Genomic DNA, 21,896 nt, shown 5'->3' with positions numbered 1-21,896 from the left:
GATTCATCTCTCACCCATGTGGAGCTTCAATCTGGAGGAGGAGTTTCCTGCAGCTCTCAAGCTGTCGGCGGAGTGCGTTTCATAACAGGTTGTGAATGATAAAAGAGAAGCAAAATATGGTTTAGCGCAACATCACTGATGGACACTTGATGTTTAGGTTTGACAGGACCAAGGTGGAGTTTTTCAAATTTTGCTTTTGTTCTCTGCTCAAATCAAAACAGATGTCAGAACTGTCATTTACCACACCGTGATTGCCTTATACTGTCAATAATAATGATATTTAGGTGTGCTAGAACAGAAATGATTTCACAAAACAACCCATATGCGGTTGCTTTATATCGTGACTGAACATGTCGGAATCAAGTGTCAAGAAAAACTACAGAAGATTAAGATTTCATTTACAGTGGGGAACGTTCAACATTAACGTACCTAACAACAACAACAAATGTCTTTGGATTTGTGAAGTTGTACATTATTTGATGTCGCTGTGTTCCCTGCCCTGCCTGTCACAGCTCTCTCCCAGCTGTAAAATTCTAGTGGTATCGTATTTATTGTGCAAACATGGAGCATGAGCCCATTTTAGGTAAGAACCGGCTTGACAGGAGAGACCTTAGGGCCCGGCGTGACACAGCCGCTATTAACAAGCAGCCGTCTCCCATTGTGCCTAAAAACAAAGCCGCAATATCTGACAGTGGCGCGGTGGAAACACAGGTTTCACACGCACGGTTTGTTTAGTTGACGGAAAGGAGAACGCGTGCCGCTTCACCAAAGTCAGCAAGAGCAACTCCTGATTCAGCTGGCTTCAGGAAATCCAAACGTCACAATGTGAAGCACCAGCACACTGGTTGTGACAGGTGCGTCCCTGTGCAAATGTGTCCGCGGAGGAGAGCGGGGAGTGAATCAAACGTGCGTCCGTGATCTACCATCACGTAACCATGCACGCTGTAACGCAGAGTGTTGGTTTGTGGTCAGCCATGCCTGAGCAAATCACTGTGGTCAGTAGGACAAAGACAACAAACAGGCTCCTCTTTCATTTACGCGCAGATCGGTGCAGGGTTTTAATGTCAACTCATTTCATCCCATTGAAGGTGAAAGACATTGAAAGGACTAAATCAGTCCCAGCGAAATAGTCCGAGCCTGATGGAAAGGCGAAGCCACTACCGTAAATAGAAGGCTGCGGTCGATTGAGCGCGCCAGCAACCAATCACAAATCGAGGAGGAGTCGTGGTTCGTGACGTGTGTCCGTTTGACCAATGGGAACGAGTTACCGGGTGTTGACCCCTGCGAGCCGCATCACCGCCTCCTCGCCTCCGTGGCGGAGGAGTGTCCTTATAAAAATTAGAGCTCAAGGTTCGAGGCCAGTTGTAAAGTCTCCCCGGCTGTTGGGAGGACCTGAGCGAGCTGCTGGACCTGGGTGGAAGCTCGACACGCACCGAAACAACAAGCACCCGGAACAAAAAAGGCAGACGAGAGACAGCTGCTGCACACTGCTGTCCATTTCCATGTAAGTCTCTTCGAATGTCAGTCGAGCGTCGATGTATCCTCAGCGTTGAACTCGGAACAGCTGCTGTGCGGGTTAAGTCGTCGAAAAAAAGCGAATAAATGCTGAAAACATAGTTGACGTTGTCAATTCAGCGTCGTCATCGTGTCTCCGTATCTTTAGCTGGGCTGACGCCTTATCAGCACTTGACTGATAACCAGCTGACTGAGCTACATATTAACGTCGAGAATGCTACACCAGTTAGCATCGTTTCAGTGCAGTGGACGTCACTTTTGCGACTCCTCGCCTCGATCGATGGCGTTACTGTTCTGCGTGTTGGCGACCCCAGAGGGGGTTTCCTGTCCGGGATCAAACGTGAAAGGTGATTATGTAACCGCCGTTTTCGATACACGGAAACATGCAAATCTCTTAGGCTGTGGCTGACCATGCAAATGAGAAATCCTGGTGGCTATTGACAACCGAGGTCAGCCCCCGGTGATCTGTCACACCCCCGCCAGGGAACACACACACACACACACACACACACACACACTGCTGACAACGTCTGTGAGTCAGTGTCCAGCGTGTATTTATATCTGTTGATCTTGTTCAGCTGAGCTGCAGCAGAGCCTGCGAGTCTGCATCTGAAAATATGCTAACCATAAATGTGTTTTTCCTCCTTCTTTTAGGATCCAACTCACACGACTAGAAAGGACACAAGCGCTCGATCAGCCAGGTTTTATCACTGTGGAGATTCTTGCAGCACTCGAATCGTCGCCAACGAAGCAGCTATGCAGCTTGAAATCCAAGTAGCACTCAACTTTATTATCTCGTATTTGTACAACAAACTCCCTCGGCGGCGTGTCAATATTTTTGGGGAAGAGCTGGAGCGGCAGCTGAAGAAGAAGTATGAAGGCCACTGGTATCCGGACAAGCCATACAAAGGCTCAGGGTTCAGGTGCATTCACGTAGGGGAGAAAGTGGATCTGGTGGTGGAGCAGGCGGCCAAAGAAAGCGGCCTTGACATTGAGGATGTCAAGAACAACCTCCCTCAGGACCTCAGCGTGTGGATCGACCCTTTTGAGGTTTCCTATCAGATCGGCGAGAAGGGAGCGGTCAAGGTGCTATACGTGGATGATAACAATGAGAATGGATCCGATCTGGACAAGGAGATCAAGAACAGCTTTAATCCAGAAGCCCAAGTCTTCATGCCCATCAGCGATCCTGTTGGGGGCTCCTCCGAGTCCAGCTCCCCCTCCCCTCCGTTTGGGCAGTCTGCTGCAGTTAGCCCCTCCTTCATGCCTCGCTCCGCCCAGCCTTTAACTTTTACCACTGCCACCTTTGCCGCAACCAAATTCGGCTCCACTAAGATGAAGACCAGTGGCCGGAGCAACAATGCTAACGGTGCGAGTAGCAGCAAGGTGGCCCGCACGTCCCCGACCAACAACCTGGGTCTGAATGTCAACACCTTACTGAAGCAGAAAGCCATCTCCACTTCCATGCACTCACTGTACGGGCTGGGCCTGGGTCAGCAGCAGAAGGCGTCGGCCCTCTCCCCCAATGCCAAGGAGTTTGTTTTCCCCAGCCTGCAGGGCCAGGCTAGCCCAGGAGCCACCTTCCCCGCCGACAACTCCCTGGGACTCAGCTCTCTGCCGTACAGCAATGCCTTCGACATGTTCGCAGCATACGGAAGCCTCAACGATAAGTCCCTCATGGATGGCCTCAACTTCAGCCTGAGCAACATGCAGTATTCAAACCAGCAATTCCAGCCAGTGATGGCAAACTAAACTCACCATGGAGACGCTATTTATGAATGATGGTGGCTCAAAGAGAAGGGAAAAACAAACCACTCACATTCAACAGCGGGACATCGACAGATCCACGGTAACTGACTGGTCAAGCTTCCGACAGCTTAGCTGTAGAGCTCGCGGTGTGTCTACCTTCACAGCGGACCGGGGGACTAAGCGTCGTCACACATGATGTCTGGTCAGTTGAACGCATGTGCCCCAGGGTGCTCTGGCCGTTTGAAAGCTTTTTGTACAAACACGTCCCAGCTCGGTTACATCAAAATAACATGCGTTATTGTTTTTCTTTTTCCTTTTTGCCAACCAAGCACAATTTTTTTACTACGTTGGAAAATTCTCAAAAAAAAATGGGGAAAAAAAAGTGAAGACGAATGTCTTCGAGTTTTGGCCTCCTACAGTATTTTACAGGCGGTAAGACGAGGCTGGTTTTTATGAATTGGCACTACTACTAAGAGGGGTTACTTTTCTAATCGTATAATTTAATTTAGTACAGAGTTTGTAATATATCAGAGTATATATTGTTTAAATGACATGGTGTTGCATTTCTATCTTTTTACTACTCCAGTGATCTGTGATGGCTGCAGCAGCTTTTCCTCGTTTTGTTATTTTTTTAAAGAAACATGTTGAAGAATTCATCTTTAAAAGAGAAATAATATTCTAAAGATTGTGTACAGAATATTCCTTTAGTGGTGGAACTCAAAGTGTAGGAATATTTTCTTTATTTGCTGAGAGATGAATTGTATTTTCTGTTAAGATTTTGCTATACTACGGACAAAATGTAATCGTATGAATATTAATTTTGTACCTACATTGTGCAATACTTGATAAGGTATAACAAAATATTTTGGGTCAGTGTCTTACATGTCAAGAGGGACTGAAATAGTTTATATTGTTAAGTTTGTATTAAATGCTTACAAATGATATGCTTGTCTTTATTTTTTTTAATTTCATATTTGCACCCTGCTCTTTTTAATAAAAATAAACTACAGTTGAACATGATGAGCTGGCTTTCATTTCTCTGGTGGATAGGGCAGGTTTATCCTGCCACAGACTGGTTGTGTAAGGTCTTCCAGAGCTGAAGATGAGTGAGGTCACACAGTGGGATTTAGTCCTGCGTGACATGAGTGCGGTCTTCTATGTGGCAACTCACCTGCGGGTCCCTGGAGCTCTTGCACACTTGACACAGAGCGTGCCGTGGCCTTCCAGAGAGCTCTAATGACTCCAGGGAGTCAACACCATGAGTGGAATCTTTTATCCCTCTGGGACGCGAGAACTTTATGGCCAGTCAACGATAGTTTGTGCCTGTAGGCTGCAGTTAAAATCCCTAGATCAAACCTGCATCTTTCTGTTTACCATCTTAACTTCCTGAGGCGTGCAGCTATTTACAGAACCTACATTTGCTGATTTAACACACTCGAGGTGTGAAACGGGGCTATAAACTGTGTCCTAACGTCACTCATTGAAACAGCAGAAGGTTTGAATAAACTTCCTCAATGTGGCCACTCTGTCACCAGAGTGGAGAGGAAAGTCGATAATTACGGCAGTGAGTGGCAGTCACACCTATCGCCCTGAATTCTGCTGTGCTGTCGGAAAAAAACATCTCCAAAAATATTACAAACTTGTACCATGGCTTCTGGATTAAGGCCGTGACGCATAAGTTGCGCATCAGGTTTTTGGAGTGTGATCCGGTTTCTTGGTCATGTGACCTGAATCAGACAAACACAGGAGTCATGAATTGACATCTCAGGTGTGTTTCTGTAAACAACCAACTCCCTTCTTTGTAATTTACCCTGAATACTCTTGAGAGAGTTCACAGCAGATACTTCTGATCCTGTCACCGTCGTCATAGCAGATGTAGACGCTTATGTACAGAATGACTTTGTCGGTTGACAAGCTCAAAGTGTTGTCCTCGTCTGACTGTTGCAGTGCTCTTTCGCTTCTGCTCATTCATTTGCATTTCATCTTATCTGGGTTGCCAGGTAACCAGGCTGAGCATGCTCATAAAGGTGACCGGTTAACACCCTCACGGGATGATTTAGACTCCTTGTTCTGCCGGCCTGTGCCGAGCCCATCACCCAACCCCCTGCTCAGGAGAGCCACTTCTCCTTTCGGAGTTCAGTGTATTTCTACCTGTGACCTTGAATGCAGTTGGAAAATAAGCCGTGAGAAAGCTGGGCCTTCTGGCTCAGCTCATGAGGGAGGACACACCCCTTTATGCCATCCAGCAAGACACACCCGCCGTGAAATTCAATGATAAAACAACATTCAACTGTGTTTTAAAATGAATTTGTGTCAATGAACTCAAGCACCAGAACTATTATAGCAAGCAATTAACAATGCCCACTATATAAGCATGGCATGCCCTTCACTGTTGCCATAAAAATCTTCATTTCACTTTGTCTACCTCTATTTTTGTGCGCACTGGGTTGTGTGGTCACGTTGCAAATGTCACATGAATACCACTCCACATGGATAATGTCATAGATTGTTCAGTTTCTATAGCCGGCTCTCTGTCAAGAGGGGAAAACCAAAGTGACTCCTTCTGGTCAACATGTCTGGGCATGATCCCAGAATCCAATACATGTAACCAGGGTTGCATTTTTGCAACGCCAACATGACTAACAGACAATAGAAAACATTGTTGTAACTGATGAGGCGGAATGAATGCAGCACGTCTGGCTGACACCAAACCTCCCTGGGTGATGTGTTGACTCCCTTTGTTATGATTATAAAACACGTTTTTTTAGCTACTGTAGCAGGATATTTGTTCCGCGGAACAATGCAAATACGAAACTATCTCTTGGAACATTATGTTCTGCCCACATGATACAGCACTGAACTACAACTACGGGAGTTGATATCAGCTGAGGACGTTTTTGTGAAACATCTCCTACCAAAGTCCAGAGGGGAGCGAGTCATACACTATACTTTTGTGTTGTCAAGTTACTACTGATGTACCTATGTATGTATGCTGATTTAGGTAATGTACACATATTACACATATTATGACCTGAAATGCAACAAAAAAAAACAAGAAGCGGAAAACAAAATTTATGCTGTAGTGGCAGTGTGGTGGTTGTGGGCTTGTGCCTGCACATTTTGTTAAGTTAGTGCCTGCATGGCACGGACAATATGACCTTCAATGTAGAGAAGAATGAACTCCATCTTAAACTGAATGTGTGCATGGTAAATAAAATGTTATTATAGTGGTACAATAGAGTTAGTTTATTGAACAAAATATTGGATTGGAGTACATTTCCACCAACGGCTCATGTAGCAGATCAAGTCCCCGTAAAGATGGAGAGAAAATGACTGAGCAAAGAACCATTTTTTCTCAAGGACACCACATTGTTGTCTCTTGTAAGTCACTCTAATAAATCACAGCTTTGAAGGCCTGCTCCGCTGCCATGAACTCTTCGACTTGGGCTGCTGACGTGGTTCAGCAAGAGTCTTGATGAACATGTGTGAGTGTGGAATGTTCAGAATGGCTGCAACATTTCCAAAGCTGGAGGTCAGAGATTCCGTCACATTAACAGGATCCAAACGTTCAGTCTCTCACATGTACAAGAACACAGCCATAGCGAAAGCCTTCTGTTTGGTTAGGAGGAGAACAGCCGTCTTTTATTGCTGATACTTGGCTAATATGGTGCGCAGGCTGTCTCAGTGCTCAGAGGAAAAATGCAGACTACAAGGTAATCCCAGAGAAGAAGTAGCTAGGAAGGTCATGGAGGACCAAAGCTTGTTAGCTGACTCTGGGAACAAAGAGCTGCGTTGTCCCGTCCAACAGTTAACCTTTCTGTGGCTGAAGCACAGACACGATTTGGTGTTGTCCCTGACCAATGGACACCATACATTCCATCAGCATTCTACCTGCAGGCGTCAACCTGACTGAGCGGCGTCGATCCATCAAGTTCGATAGGTCCTTAGTGAGAACACCATATAGGAGCCTCAGTTTCCTTTTGAGTACAGGTAGGGGTCGCGTCGATTCACCGCAAACCCTGAAGGACAGAAGCCCGGCAGTGTGTTCAGTTGGAGTCACCGCTGAAGGTTGCAGCATTGTAAGGGTGTTTCACACTTCAGCGGGTTTAAAAATAGACCTTTGCAGGGTTTCTGCGTCACTGGAGGAGAATCCTCGCCTCCCACACCCACGCAGCTGACTCGCAGCAAGGACGTGTATACAAATACAGCGTGGAACAATTCTGTCATGCATCAGCGCTGGCTCTGATGTAACACAGGAGGAGGACAGACGATTGGAGAGTCGGAGCGCTCATGTCACAGGCATGAGGAGGAGGAGGAGACGGGCACAATGACGACAGTCAGCCAGAATGTAGCCATGACAACACAATTCCTTCACCTTGTAATGAAGGCAGAGAGGTGGAGAGCCGGGGATGTGCTGCAGATGCTTTCCAGACCATTTAACCCCTCACAGTTTATCTGGAGACGTCACAGTTAGACAGCGGGAGGAGGGGCCCATTCAAAAATGATCCCAAACCACAGTGGGGATGTTTGGTCTCCCTTTTATCTCCACCACTATGGATATAACTGACTTGAATTTGAGGATCTTTCATCAGGCTGATCCAGGAGTGGATGCAGATGTAAGCCTCCAAAACTGTCATATTCCAATATAAGGGTCTTCATGTACTCAGTTTGAACTCCACCAAGTGGCCCAGTATGGCACATCCTTTGGGAATAAATGCATAAATATTAAGGGTGTCCTAGTCCATGTACTGTCACACCCCTAGTAAATATGAATGGAAATACATTTAAATGAAAGCAAATATATTCACTTTCAATTCCATTTATTTCGCCTCAGATATTTACTCACTAGTTTGAGAATGATGGCATCCCTACTACTCGACTGAAGTGAGTTTTGCTCACGGTGAGTGACCATGACAAATGCAACCTCCCTTTCACTGGAGACAATCTGGGAACTCAAACTCAGTTACCTTACCTTATTTTAACAAAACTGCTGGATAGCATTAGATCTCAGGAGAGAACAACACCAAAGCCAGCAGGATGTTTTTGGCCTAAAATTGAACACTGACTCAGTCGTGTTATTGACACCAGTGGAATGGACAAATGGACAGAAAACCAAAGCCTTGCTGGCAAATGGATGGTTGTCAAAAATGGCTTCCAAATGACCATGCATTCCAAACTCATATTTATTTATTTATTTATTTTATCCAAATTGATGAGTCTCAAAAAAAATAAATATGGGTATATGGGTGTAGCTTAATGAGCATTATGTTCTCCTTGATCAATGTATGTATTCCACATTTATTGTAACTTGTGGACCCCCTGGACTAGTCATCAGTCGATGACACACACTCCCACCCTCAGACAATACCTGGTCATTATTTAACCTTGGTATGTTTTGGGCTCTGGGAGGAAACCAGAGTGGCATTCAGTAAAGACACAAGTCCCAGAGTTGTATTGAGCTGGGGTGGACCCTGGGACCCTCTTGCTGTGAGGTGAGGTTTCATATTTTCATCATGATGGGAAAGGATGGTCCGACTGAAGCACACCTCGTAACTTTGACTTGGCTGCTTGAAAGCAAGTGAAATAACAAGGATCATCTTATATATTGCATGGGGGGAAGAAGCCCAACACCCCCGACTCTAGTTGGACAAACAGAATAAAATGAAAGAAAGGTCAGCAGCGTGTTTGGGGACAACTTTATTACATCCTCTTTGTTTATCCAGGTCTCATCCCTCTCCCCATCGTCCAGGAAGTTTCTCCTGTATGATGATCCCCCACCATGTAATTTCATCTCCGTGATTCTCTGTGACCATAAAGCTTTGCACTAATAATAGAATGCCCGAGCACCGGCTGCTCTCTAATGTGTTTGTGCGCAACTGTTTTCTTTCCTCTGCACCGCAGAGATAAGGCTGCACACCCCCACACCAGGACACCTCCAGCCCATGGCAACAACTGTGATAGTGACCATAATTGATACAGAACACAAGATAGTACGTCAAGCGAAGCAAACCTTGAAACCCTGTGAGATCACGCGGAAGGTCTCCAGCGTGTCCCGCCGAGACTCTTGGGTCTAAATGCAGCATCAAGGTGAGTTGGAAGCAGCCCACGTCCTATTATTAGAAGTGGACACAAGCACGCTCTCTGTCACTGAATCTGCAGACTCAAAAGCTCAGAGGCTCTTCAACGCATTTACCTGAGCACCAGGCAGCATAATCATCAACATCAGCGTCAGTGCAGTTTAAAGCTGAGCTGAAGTCCCCAACAAACGCTGAACAATATCAATTATTAGCATGACGCTAGAGAGAGAAAGGCAGAGCACGTGTGAGGCGCGATGCAAAAAGGGATTCACGGTCCAGGGGGTCAATTTCACTATGAAAATACAAGACAAACGTTTTCAGTTTAGGTGACTGACTGAACATGTATCTCTTGTGCAGGCTGCTTATACTAATAAGCATATTCTTAATGTGTATATTTCAGTTTCACTCCACTTTATTATGGGCGCAGTCAATGTAAAACACCACTGTAGCTAGAATCAGATTGAAATCTTTTATGCAAATAGTGTCAAACTTTACAATCATCTTTATTTGCAGCTGCTTTGTATTTATTTATTTCGACATAATAGAGCAAAACAAAATGGAAACCTACATCCTCACACTCACACACATGTTTGTATTGCTATCCCTGTGGGGACATTGTGAGGTTTCTCATTGCCATAACCCTTTCCCCAGCCACTCACCCTTAACTTAACCCTCCAAAACACATGGATAACTTTCACCAGGACTCTGAACCAAACTGAAACCCAGTTATTTGTTATTTTGAAGTATTCATGCACAAATTGAGGTTTGGACCTGCGGGGACAAAGACAAGGATAAGGCTTTGTCAAGAGTTGGTCCCCACGAGGCAGTATAAACAAGCACTCACACGCACTGCCTTGTCTTTGTATTTTGGCCAACATAGATGGTTACGTTGTACAACTCAGCATTATAAACAGTGGATTAGAGTCGTGCCAGAACTGTAACTGTGAGAAACAACCTCATGACGTGCACAAGCAAGTGGGTTAAATTCACATCACCCAAACCACACTGAAACAGTGGACAAAGATGACGCCAAAGGGCTTCTGCAACACTTCCCACTGTCTCAGTTGTGTTGCTGTTCAGTTTTCATTGATCAATAAGAAGCAACATCTATCTCCAGCATCATTAACAACAAAGGATATCGCATTAATAAGCAATATTTTTGCAACTCATTGACATGCTGTAATCTAAAGAAGCAGCTAATTCTGCACACAACCTTTACCATTCCTAATCCACGCTGCAAATGTGCTTTCTATGCCTCGCTAATGTATCATGCCATTATTTCTAGGAATCTGACAGTCATTATTTTGAAAAGAACCTGTGAGTTTTTGATCTTCAAAGTTAAATAGGGAGCAAAAACATCGGGTTTTTTTTTTCCCCCAGGTTTGGATCAAAGAAGCTCTGGCGCAGTCAGAATTCCCTTCAGCAAGGATGAAGAACGTGCTTTCTGAAGCTATAAATATTTCACCAGCCCAGAGAGTGAATGCCATTCTGATGTCCTACACAATATTCCGAGAGAGGTCAAGACGGAGTGGAAAGATTCACATCTGTGGCGCGGTCGGGGTTCCTCCCGAAGAAGCACTGCTGGGAAATCTGTCGGGAAGAGTAGCATCAGCCTTGGATCATTGCTCCTGGGTCGATACTTCTTTAACTGCCACTGAGAGCCTCTCCTGCCGTATTGACCACTTTGATGGTGCTGAGGAACGGCAAACAAAATCTTTCTCTGGAACTTTCGACCGCGTTAACTGATTTCGCATCCACAATGACGCCGGCTAATTCAATTAATCCTGTGGAGGGCCAAGTCCGCCCGCTGGGGGGTCTTAAGTTGATACGCTCATGATTTCCTAAGTTCCTTGCTAAAGGCGAGTTGAAGATGCATTTGCTTCCGGCCTTACGTCTCTCAGTGAACTGTTTGGACGCTAGTGGATAAAAGGTACCGCTGATATTCAGCGACGTGAGAAAGCCTATCTAAACTTTATCATTTCTTATTGTGCTTCTGCCTCAGTATAGATTTCTAACAGTTAAGTGTTTGCTCTTTGATACGTCTGACCAATCCCTCAGTTTAGACAAAGAAATCAAGATTCAATGAAATGTGGGGGAGCAACATTAAAACCCTTCAGCAATTACTGGCTACATCTGAGTGTTTTGAATAGTTTCAAGATACTTAAGAGTAACATATGTAAATCACATCACATTTTTTTATATGGGTTCGGAGGTCGGCTGAAATGTTTCAAAACAAACTGAACTCTCCACTTTTTATTCAGACTTTTATTTTATTTTAATAATAATAATTTGATTTAATTTCCCTGAGACTGTCTGAACATTAATATAATACACTAACATACACACGCTTTTGTTGTCATGACCTCCAGAGTCCTGCTGTGTGTGAGAAGTGCTTCTTAACTGGATCAAAACGCTAGTTTTCATTTCTGTTCTAGCGCTCCATGTAGCGTTATTATCACAGTTGGGTTTCATGTGTTTGAAACACTTTTGAGTTTTGTGAAGCGGTGCTTTTGAACAACATCGAGGTTCATTGAGTTTGAACAGATTGAACCACAGCATTGTTTCCACGTCTGTGTGTTGTCCACATTTCTTCAACACTTCAAGGACACCTTCGTTTCATGTCTCCACAAATGTTCATGCTTCCAAAAAGTTTTTTCTTCACAGAAAACAATGGGAACAACAGACGCCTGTCTCACCCTTCTTCGTTCTAAGCCATTTCCTGGGTTGATTTGCTTCCACCGTGTTACTTCGCAACAGAATTTGGACAGCACATGTTGTAACACCTGCCTGCTTTCCAGAGTCTTTGCTGATGCCAGATGTGCAGCTCTTTGATGGTTCACTTGTTTACTACTGCTTCATATTCTGCCTGGATTTCTGTCCACCTATTTTATATTGAGCATGAATTTGTTTTACATTTTGATATTAATATGGTTTATTAAAATAAATATACTGCCTGGATTATGAGGTTCGGTTTTCCACTTGTTTTGCTGCAGTCCTCCACATCCTCAGCTGCTTTCTGGTCAGTGTGAAAGGGTTTTTTTTTTCTTGCATCATCACTTTTAAGCTTGCATCAGTGGCAACAAGGTGGAGTTGTGGCTCGGATGGATTTCGTACCATAGTCCAAAAGCATTCAAGGATTACATATTGACTACATTAAGGCAAAGCTCCCTGCAAACTAGCGACTTTCCCATCTATGGGCTGGAGTGATCCCTCATGACCTGAGTAGCTGGGACAGGCTCTGACTCGGGGCTGCTGGTCACCGCATTGAACATTCATGCCACACTCAAAACAAAATGGATGGCAACATGAAGAGGTGTAGAGATACTGCTCAGTGGGGACATTCCGAATGACAGAAACATCCCTTGGCCTGATATGCTTTTGGGCGAACTTAGACGTGGGTCGGTTTTGGTGACACCCAGCTTGGTTCTGAGCTGACTAAGAACCAGTTTGGCTTCGCAAAACAACATACAATCAAAAAATAAAACAGAAATAAATCAACATCATGTGACAGAGGTGACAGTTTCTGATCATTTGACACTTGTTTTAGAGCAGATGGGCACAATCTCACAATCGAGTGTTGGGAAGTGAGGAATGCCACGCACCCCAGCTACCTGGCATAGCAGTAAGAGTCACAGACATCAAGTCTACCGTGACATAACCAGGAAGAAGCAATGTTTTCATTCAGCGCTTACCAAATAATGCAATAAAATGTAGTTATCATATAGTACCATGAATTACATGTAACGAATGCAGAGCTTGATCCTCATGACTGGCCCAAACACAGCCGCCATCTTGTGACCTAACTAGAGGTACCAACTCTGTAAAGAAGCAAGGCTGAGTGCATGTGAGCAGAGGAAGACTAACCAGGAGTCCGATTGACTCAATCTGGAAATCTGGAATTCAAAAGAAGTGGTGGATGGTGATCAAATAAAAGGAACAAATGTAATATTTAAATAACTAAATGGATCTATCTTTTACTCAGTTTACCCCCTGGTGCATGGTGAATGGTCAATGAGTCTGCAGATTCAGGTGCCATGTTTTGATGTCTCATTGCTTAAGGCCTCTTCTCTCTCTCTTTCTTTTTTCTGGACAGAAATTCCTGGACTACCTTGAGATTGGCTGCGAATCAAATCTCCACCATCAAACCAAACACAACCTCCACAGCCACATTAACCTGAAGTCCACAGGTCACTGCTTCAACCTTCTCCTCAGTATTTTGTCTCAAGTACTGAAATTGATGTTCTTCATATGGGGGTGTGTGGACTGTGAATTTATTTTTAAACTTGAAGAATAAAAGGCAGTAACTTCTTATGTTTTTTTATGTCTTCGACCAATTTTGGCACCTTTTTCGACTGGCTCATCCTCCTGGAAACATCGCGTTTGTGGCCACAAATGAGTCATGTGACCCATGAGGTCAGTGGCATGCCACGTTAGGGTGATATGGGATGATGGGAATAATGATAACACCATGTGTAAAAAACAAGTGGCAGCAATCCAACTCAGGAGGTCGTACCAGCATGAAAGGCTCTGCTGTACGTCCTTCTCTGGACTCAGAGTTTACCAAGTCGACCATGCCGGTGACCGGCTCTGTGATAGAAACATCCACCACGACAAATTGGGATGAGGCTTTGAAATTGCATAACGTCTTCTTGCTCAGCTCTATCTGACTGCTGCAGAATTTCAAAGGCTGCCGGCAGAGTCGCGAACAAAGCAGCACAGTGAAAATTTAAAGCTCTCAGTGCGACTGTGTGGATCTTTGCTTTAAGAATCTCATTACCGGATCAAGTCTTTCATCCCCGGGTTGAAAGCAGCAGCTCAGTCGACAGCGGCGGTGGGGCAGACAGAAACTAGTAGATGAAGGGACGAACATCAGAGGGAGACGGTGCAGTGAAAACAGAGAGGAGAGGTGGAACCGGTGCCGGTACCACTGAGAGTCAGGGCAGGTGAAGCTGACTGCACTTTAGCTGACTTTGTCTTGCAAAACGCCCATTTGTTTTTCTGTTTTTTATTTTTTTTTGCTCGACTTCCTGGTGGCTCTCGCACCACTGCGGTACACGCTGAGATCACATTGCATATCAAGTGTTTTCATCACGCCTATTTCCCTCCTCATTCCAGAATCTGGCCTTTCTGGGGATTTTTTAATAGCCTGCAGTTACTGCCTCTGCAAATCAATAGAGTGACATTCTGCTGGCGTGGGGGTCAGCTGAAAAACAGCTCTGCGTGCCACTGCTGACATCTGCTTGACAAATGTAGAGAAACTAAAATTCTCATTCACTGCTTAACAGTCTGGTTGTGGTCAAATCACCCGGTGATGGTTAAGTGAAATATACCAGCTGGCTAAAGCAATGCATATAGATAAAAGAAAAGTCATGATTCTGGATGCTCACGTATCAGGATATTCCTTTTCTGGGAGCCAATGGCAGCTCCTTCGTCTGAGAGGGGAGGGACACAGTGGACGTGAAGCTAGAGTACTGACACCACACCGAAGGCTTGCAGAAAGTGTTTTTTTTTTTTTTTCATGAATGTAAACAGATAATGGTCCTTAACATCGATCTTTGAACATTTTTAATACTTAGTGTAGCACAACTTGCAACCAGTGTTGGTCCCGAGACCACATTTTCAAGGTCTTATTTTAAAATACCAATGTTTAAAAGTGCAAATTTACATGCTACCAAATAAGCGTTTTGTTTTGAAAAACTCACCCGATCGCCACCTACGCGCCTGTTAGTACTGTATGCACATGGGCTTAATCAGCCTTATTTGCATCACGGAGAAGACGGGAAAACAGAGCTCCAGCTGCGAGCGCCAAGCTAGCTCTGAATGCTTCATTAATGTGATCATCAATTAGCTTTGTTTTCCCCAGAGCGTGCGTCACAACACAAATCAAGACATTTCAGCTCTGAATTTCGTCAAGACTGGAATCATGGCGCCTCACTAACAGGAAGACATGCATGCCTTTTTCAATGGGACCAATGAGTTGTTTGGAGACACAGTATCTTTGGTGCAGAAGGCAGAGGTAGCAGCTAAATGTATTCTTCAATTCCATCTGATGAGGTCTCCAGCTGTTCATGCTAGTAGGAAGGATTATTATTACAAACAAGAATATGTTTGCGTATACAGTACATCTGTCGTGGTGTATATGTATTGGCTCTTATTGCTGTGTCCACTGGCATTTGGAAGGAAAGGTGTTCTTGCTATTTCCACAGGATACAAAGGTTCAAGGCTACGTTGGTTCAGATATCCTGCACTCTTTATGTCATGAGCCATCAGGAGATATGTTTTGGCACATTACCTCTAAAAGTAACTGGTTGGAGCTACTAGCTACTCATCCCAGAATGTAACTGAGTTACTAAGTGAATTACTTCTCAATACAGTGATACCTCGGTTCTCGATCACAATCTGTTCCGTTCGAGAACCGATTTTTCCCATTACAATGAATGGAAAAAGAAATAATGTGTTCCAAGCCTTAAAATAGGCTTTTGTAGGAGTGAATGTAGAGTGTCTGCTGCAGGTGCGCTGTTCCTCTATGTGTGTGGCCGCTGCATGTGGGAGGGGTTGCTGAGTGAGTTACGTCTCTCCAGAAGTGAGAAGAGCACCTCCCCTGTGACACTCTACCACGGTCCAGTGTGGAGACAGGAAAGGTTTTACACCTCAGTATGAAGAAAAAACAGCCAGTAAATGTAGGGGCACGTCTGCTTACAGAGACTGTGTTATACACAATAACAAAGCGCGTCGTGGGTCAGCTGATCGGTCCGGCTTTTTCGGGGGCATTCCGTTCGAAATCTGAAGCAAAAAAATCTAGAAATTTTTGTTCAAATTCCGATTTGTTTGATTTCCGAGACGTTCGAAAACCGAGGCACCACTGTATAAGTAACTAGTTGCTAAGGCAGGTAACCATTGCATTACTTTTTTAATTTTGTTTAAATATGTGTCAGATTATTTTTCCAAGGGGATTTGCAAGCTTTTTGTATAAAAAGGATTTTTATGTACAGGTACTTTCAGTTTCTTTGTTTTTTTTTTTATTTTTTTATTTTCACAACAACACATTGGAACTGGTACATGCTACTGTACACTATTTTCTTTACAAAAACAGATGTGACAATGCATGGTTTGATTTATTTGAACACTAATAATGAATTCAAGTATTTGTTAATAACAAAAGTTTAAACATTGAAATTATATGACGCATCTTTTTTTCTCACCCAACGTAAACATTCATCTCTCCAAACACATATGCTCTTCCTTTACACTCAAGGGCTCAGTCGGAGTGTGTGTTGCTCAGATCTTATTTTTTTATTGTTTCTTTATTATGCGCAGCAGAGGCGGATGAACAGCTCACCTCTGCTTGTTCAGCCGCTGCAGAGCGTCTCGTCGAGTCGTCCCCACATTAGCCAAAGATAACCACTTATGACAGGAGCGTTTCATGAGCAGGGAGTAATGGTCCCGGTTTCATTGTTGGTAATGGTAACAGTGTCTGCACTTCTGGACTTCAACAGCAAAAGCTCACGGTTACCACAGTAGCAGTGGCTTTACAGTGCTTCTTCCACCTCTGGCCATGAGTCACCTTGGGAAGCTAAAGTTCTGGGAGGCAGCTGTTATTCTGCTCCATGTGAAGAATTAACCAAGCAAAATAAGAACTGATGAATTCGGGGTCTCAGCGAAATGTTCTCTTGAGACACACAAGCTCACAAAGCTCAATATTTCCCGCACAAATAAAGCTTAAACTGAAACTGAATGAATGTTACCACATATCTATCCCATCTCCACCAGTCAGTCTCCTCATGTTGCTCCATCTTGTCCCACGTTTCTTTGCTTTCCATAGTTTTCTGACTTTGTAAGTCTATACTTACACAAACATTTGTTTTTCTTATCTCAAGTAAGGTAGCGGGAAGAAAAGGATGGAAGCATAGGATCAATTGCTTCCTGCTTTACAGGAACATACTGTACATTTACAAATGTGAGGAGACTTGAAGCGTTCGAGGTGATTAACGGTTCTATTTTCTGTAACACGGCTGCTCCATTATCCTTGTCTTAGCAAAGCGACTGTGCGGAGTATCGATTCCGAGGTTTTTACGCCATTGTTGAGTGTAAGATTAACAGCAGAACTGCCCGTGTGGACGAGCTTAAATCTTGACTGACAGAAAGCTGATGTTGTGTTGGAGAAGCAGCCGAATAATACCTGCAATATTTCAAGAACAAAATGGTCCGGTTTGAGGAATATCAATTCAGCCAGCTCCTCTCCAGTGTATGTCTTTGTTTATGGGAAGCTACATGTTATAATGCTATTAGGATTCTGGACCGAGAAGTTAAATCATATATCCATTTTTAGCTCATTTAAAAACCAGTCCCCGTTTAATGTGAATGATAAACAACCTTGACAGATGCTGCAGACTCTGCTTGCTCCTGAATACTCAATGCAAGGAGGTGTTTTTGGATGTGGGATGAATAAAACATCAGAGCGGCTTGTTTATTTCCATCCTTCAACCGTAACTCGTTCTTTACATAATTGAATTCCAGTCTCTTTTTTTTCGGAGGTTCATCTAATTGAACCTCCAGCCTGAGCCGGAGAATGATTGGTTTCCGTGCTTACTCGGCAAGCGTGGTCCTCCTGAGGGCCACTCTGGGGACCTCGGAGAAGCTCCTTGTCGCTTCGGTGCAGCAGTGGAACCTCCGTGCCTGGATTCCCTGACGATTTTTGACTTTCACAGACACGTCTCAAAAAAAAAAAAAAAGTCAAATCAGTTTCTTATTTCTTGGCGCTTGTTTTAGAAAGCACACCGCAGAGTGGTGCAGAGTTCATGGAGGACATACATTTGAAATACGTCTTCATTTTTCACATTAATTGATCGTGTTATAGCAGAGTTAACTTGCGATTAATGGCAAATGAATCACATAGTTTGTATCTGTTCTAGATGTAAATGAAGATGTTGTCAACACCAGAGTAGCCCTGTTATGTTTCTAGTGGCCACTCTGGTGTAACATCTTCCTTTAAGTTACATCTGGAACAGACACAAAATGTATAATTCATTTGTCGCCAGTTAACTCCGCTATACTGCGATTAATTGAGAATAAAATGAATCATAGTTTGACAACTCAAATTCTACATTAAAAAAAAGCAATCTGTTGCAAAAATAAAGTGAACTGAGGTCAGATGTGTGGTGTGTAATGGTCGTACAATTGATTTTAATGAACTGTTTCTGCGTACTGTTGATGTTTGAATACCTTCAAGGTTTTGGTGGAGCAGCTTGACATAAAAGGTAGAAACTATTAAATGACATTTATCTCACTTTTATCTCAGTCGAGCAGATGTGTTCTGGGAAATTGGAAACGAGGTCACTTGAAAACGGTGGCAGCCTTTTCTTAAAAAAGATTGATGCCTTGGTGTGCAAGGTTGTCTGCTCTTAAACAACTGAAAATCCACTGAAATCCACAGCAGTCTAAACAGAATCTCATCGTGCAACTCATTTATTGCACTCTCTTTATAACTTCATGAAGCGGCAGAGCGATACACTGCAAAATATGGCTGTTTGTGGTAATACAAGTACTGTAAACTTTGAATTCATTTCATTGTGTGAGGTAGTCCAGAACAACCCCTCTGAAGGTGGTAACTATGGCTGCAGAGACAGAGGAGTGGTTGGGGAGGGGGAACATTACATTGGACGGTCGTCACTTGAGAATTTTAAGACATGGCAATTTGAATTTTCTTTCTTTTTCCTTTTTTTCTTAATGAACCCAAAATAAAGCCACCAATTTAAGAAAAACAGGGCCTGGAAGGTGCAAGTTGTCCATGTCATCTGAATGTAATAAAAAGAAAAAATAAGAAAAAGTGGCCTTAGCGTTGAAGTCCAGCAAGTCGAAAATATACTGAAGAAGGAATTAACTATTAATCTGGTTACTTCGGGATAAAGGAAATAAATATTCAGATGGAAGATAATCCAGGCAGGCAAGATCAAAGGAGGACATTTATCCATTTAGATAAGAACCACATAGGTCAGGCCTGTATTCCAGTGGCCCTCATGAGGTCAGACTATAACTATCCAACTAATGTGTATGAATTTGTTTTTTAGCCTTTACTAGTTAAACAGTAAATATAACATGATCTTTGTTTAAAGATATAATGCATCTTTTTTCTTCTTTTCATTTGCTATTTTAAGTGTGCATTTCTTCTTCAAAATACATTGAAGGGAAATTGAAAATATATTTTGAAATACATTTTTGTCTTTTTGTCTCTTCTAGATTCTTGGTCCATAGTTTTATTTTGATTTAGATTCAGATGAAATGCATGTAAAACGAAGTATTTTCATAGGCTAAATGGCATATTTACATGTCTTATTATCCTTACTTCTATTTAATATTTTTCAGTCCATTTTCTCCTTGATGCTTAACAGTTTTTCAGCCATGTTTCGTAGTCATCGCTGACGTTCTGCTAGCGGCTGTGGCCCTTTAGGAAATTGAATTGCCCACCTCTGTCATAGATGCTTAATGCTGAGCCATTCTGTTTCGACTGTTGCTGGGCCCACGTCTTGGTCAGGAGTTAAGATTGTGTTGGACCCCACTACTGTATGCCAGATGGTAATATTTAACTGAAACAATAACAGCCATATCTCTGATGTGGTCGTCCTAGTAACCTGAAAGATACCTGCTTCAAGTGAGTAGATGTAACACAAGGTTAAGAGAATGTGGCACAGAAAGACTCTGCTGTGTTCTAACTCAAACAAAGGTGCAGCTATTGTTCGAGACCGTGCTTTGTATCATGCTGTGGAGTGCTGTAACAGTTCTCTGAACTCTGACCTTTGCGTTAGCCCAGTTCCAGGCTATTGTTCAGATCCTGCTGCGTCCAATTACCCCACACTCATAACCAATTACCCCTCTCCTCCTGGCTCATGAAAGGGCGTACGTGCTGAGCAGGACTCTCACACACCAGCCAGAGGAGCGAAGAAGAGCTGCATCTGGAACATTAGAACCACACCGGAGATAAAATGCTGCCGTCACACACGTGGGCCAGCGGCTATTTTTCATTTCAGAAATACCACGGGAGTGATCCTCCCCTCTGTCACTGTTCCAAGCTTTTCTTTTTTCTTTGTCCTTCAAGTGCGTTATGTAACAAGAACACACCACAATGGACTCATTCGGTGGCTGTTTACCTCTCTTTCAGACGTGCTTGTCTCCATGCAGCATTATTAATAAAAAGCTTCCTGGAGTGTGTCGTCCTGCAGCAGATTCGACAGCTGATTAATGACGTAATGTTTACACAACAAGGCTGAGAAATCACAGCTTTGTTCTTCCTGGTTTAAAGTGCATTCTCTTCCTTCAGCCAGCATGTTTAATGCAGCACTTTACAGTGCACAGCGTTTTGCCCTTCCATATCAACACAATATGATGAGCCAAGTGTTTGACCTCAGCACTCAGCACTAAAGCAACGTTCCAGCTGCAGTCGCCCATCTGACAAGCAGGGCATCCCTCTGACACTGAAGCACCTGACGTCAGTGTTGCCGCTGCATGCAGAGCCCTCACTTCTTAAGCAACCTTTGTACCTGCCCTAATGTCGAATGAATGAACGCATGGTGTTTTGGGAACACTTTACCGAAAGGTCCCATTTGTAGTGCATTATTTGTGCGTTCATAAGACATAGTAATGCATTTATAAGGCTTTATAGAAGACATTAGGAAGGTTTATTGTCATTCATTCATTCATTACGCGTATAATGCTATTATTCCTTGCCAAGTGTTTCCTGGGTCATGCAGCTCAATATGACTGTTATAACTTAATGTAGCAGCCCGAACCACAATATAGCATGTTTTTACAAGTCACACTTTATTCTCTATAAGAGTGCTTTAATTCCACTGCTGCATTAATTCCTCCTACATAATAACAGTCAGGAGCCTCGATGACGGGAATAAACTCTAACAATTTATTAATTCACCAAGAGACACGAGAAGACAGAAGAACCGGGGGCGTCACTGAACTGGGAGCAAAACACAAACTGAACTTCTGAATAATCTGGAAACAGAGAACACACAGATGAGAAAGATAAGAAACATACAAGTTCAGAAACACAAAAATACATGCAACTGTCAGACACTCAATCGTGGTAACATACAAAGTCAGTAAACACCAACAGGAAGTAACATGATGGTCAAAAACTCTCACACAAGGAAAAGGAAGGAAACAAAAACAAGCTTGCAGGATGAACAAAGGGAAATAAATCGAATGGCAGAAGTGAACTGACTCACGGTTAATCTCACTATTACAGCTCAAGGATCAGGAAGTGAACACGAAAAAGAACACAGAGCAAGAACTTCTTCCACGGTGAATCAACAATGGACTACAGAACTCCTCCAAACACTCATCACTTCCAAATAATTTCCAACCAATCTGAAAATCTCATGAAAATCCATTCACAACTTCTGAGTAATGGTGTTGACAACTCACGCAGGCACATAATTACCTCTTTGTCACGGGCAATAACTCAAAGAGCTTAATTGTGTACCATCCAAATATGCCTGGTTTACTCCAAGTGTTGGAGGCAAACAAAGTTTTAGTTTAATGGTTGAA

The 21,896-nt window shown here is 43.4% G+C and overlaps 1 protein-coding gene across 1 annotated transcript; it reads left to right on the top strand.

The window, feature by feature from the left end:
* The first annotated feature begins 1,336 nt into the window (after nt 1–1,336).
* Nucleotides 1,337–4,284, top strand: tob1b (transducer of ERBB2, 1b). Its single transcript, XM_053865399.1, has 2 exons — nt 1,337–1,504; nt 2,170–4,284. Exon 2 carries the CDS (start codon nt 2,272–2,274, stop codon nt 3,265–3,267), a length of 996 nt encoding a protein of 331 aa, XP_053721374.1. The 5' UTR covers nt 1,337–1,504; nt 2,170–2,271; the 3' UTR covers nt 3,268–4,284.
* The last annotated feature ends 17,612 nt before the right edge of the window (nt 4,285–21,896 follow it).

Source organism: Synchiropus splendidus, chromosome 5 (assembly GCF_027744825.2).
Source record: "Synchiropus splendidus isolate RoL2022-P1 chromosome 5, RoL_Sspl_1.0, whole genome shotgun sequence".
NCBI classification, from domain to species: Eukaryota; Metazoa; Chordata; class Actinopteri; order Syngnathiformes; family Callionymidae; genus Synchiropus; species Synchiropus splendidus.
Note: the sequence above shows the minus strand (reverse complement) of the source record. Positions and strands in the feature narration are given on the sequence as shown.

Excerpts from the sequence above, each read along its gene's own strand:
- tob1b (XM_053865399.1), top strand. The coding sequence starts at position 2,272 with ATGCAGCTTGAAATCCAAGTAGCACTCAACTTTATTATCTCGTATTTG.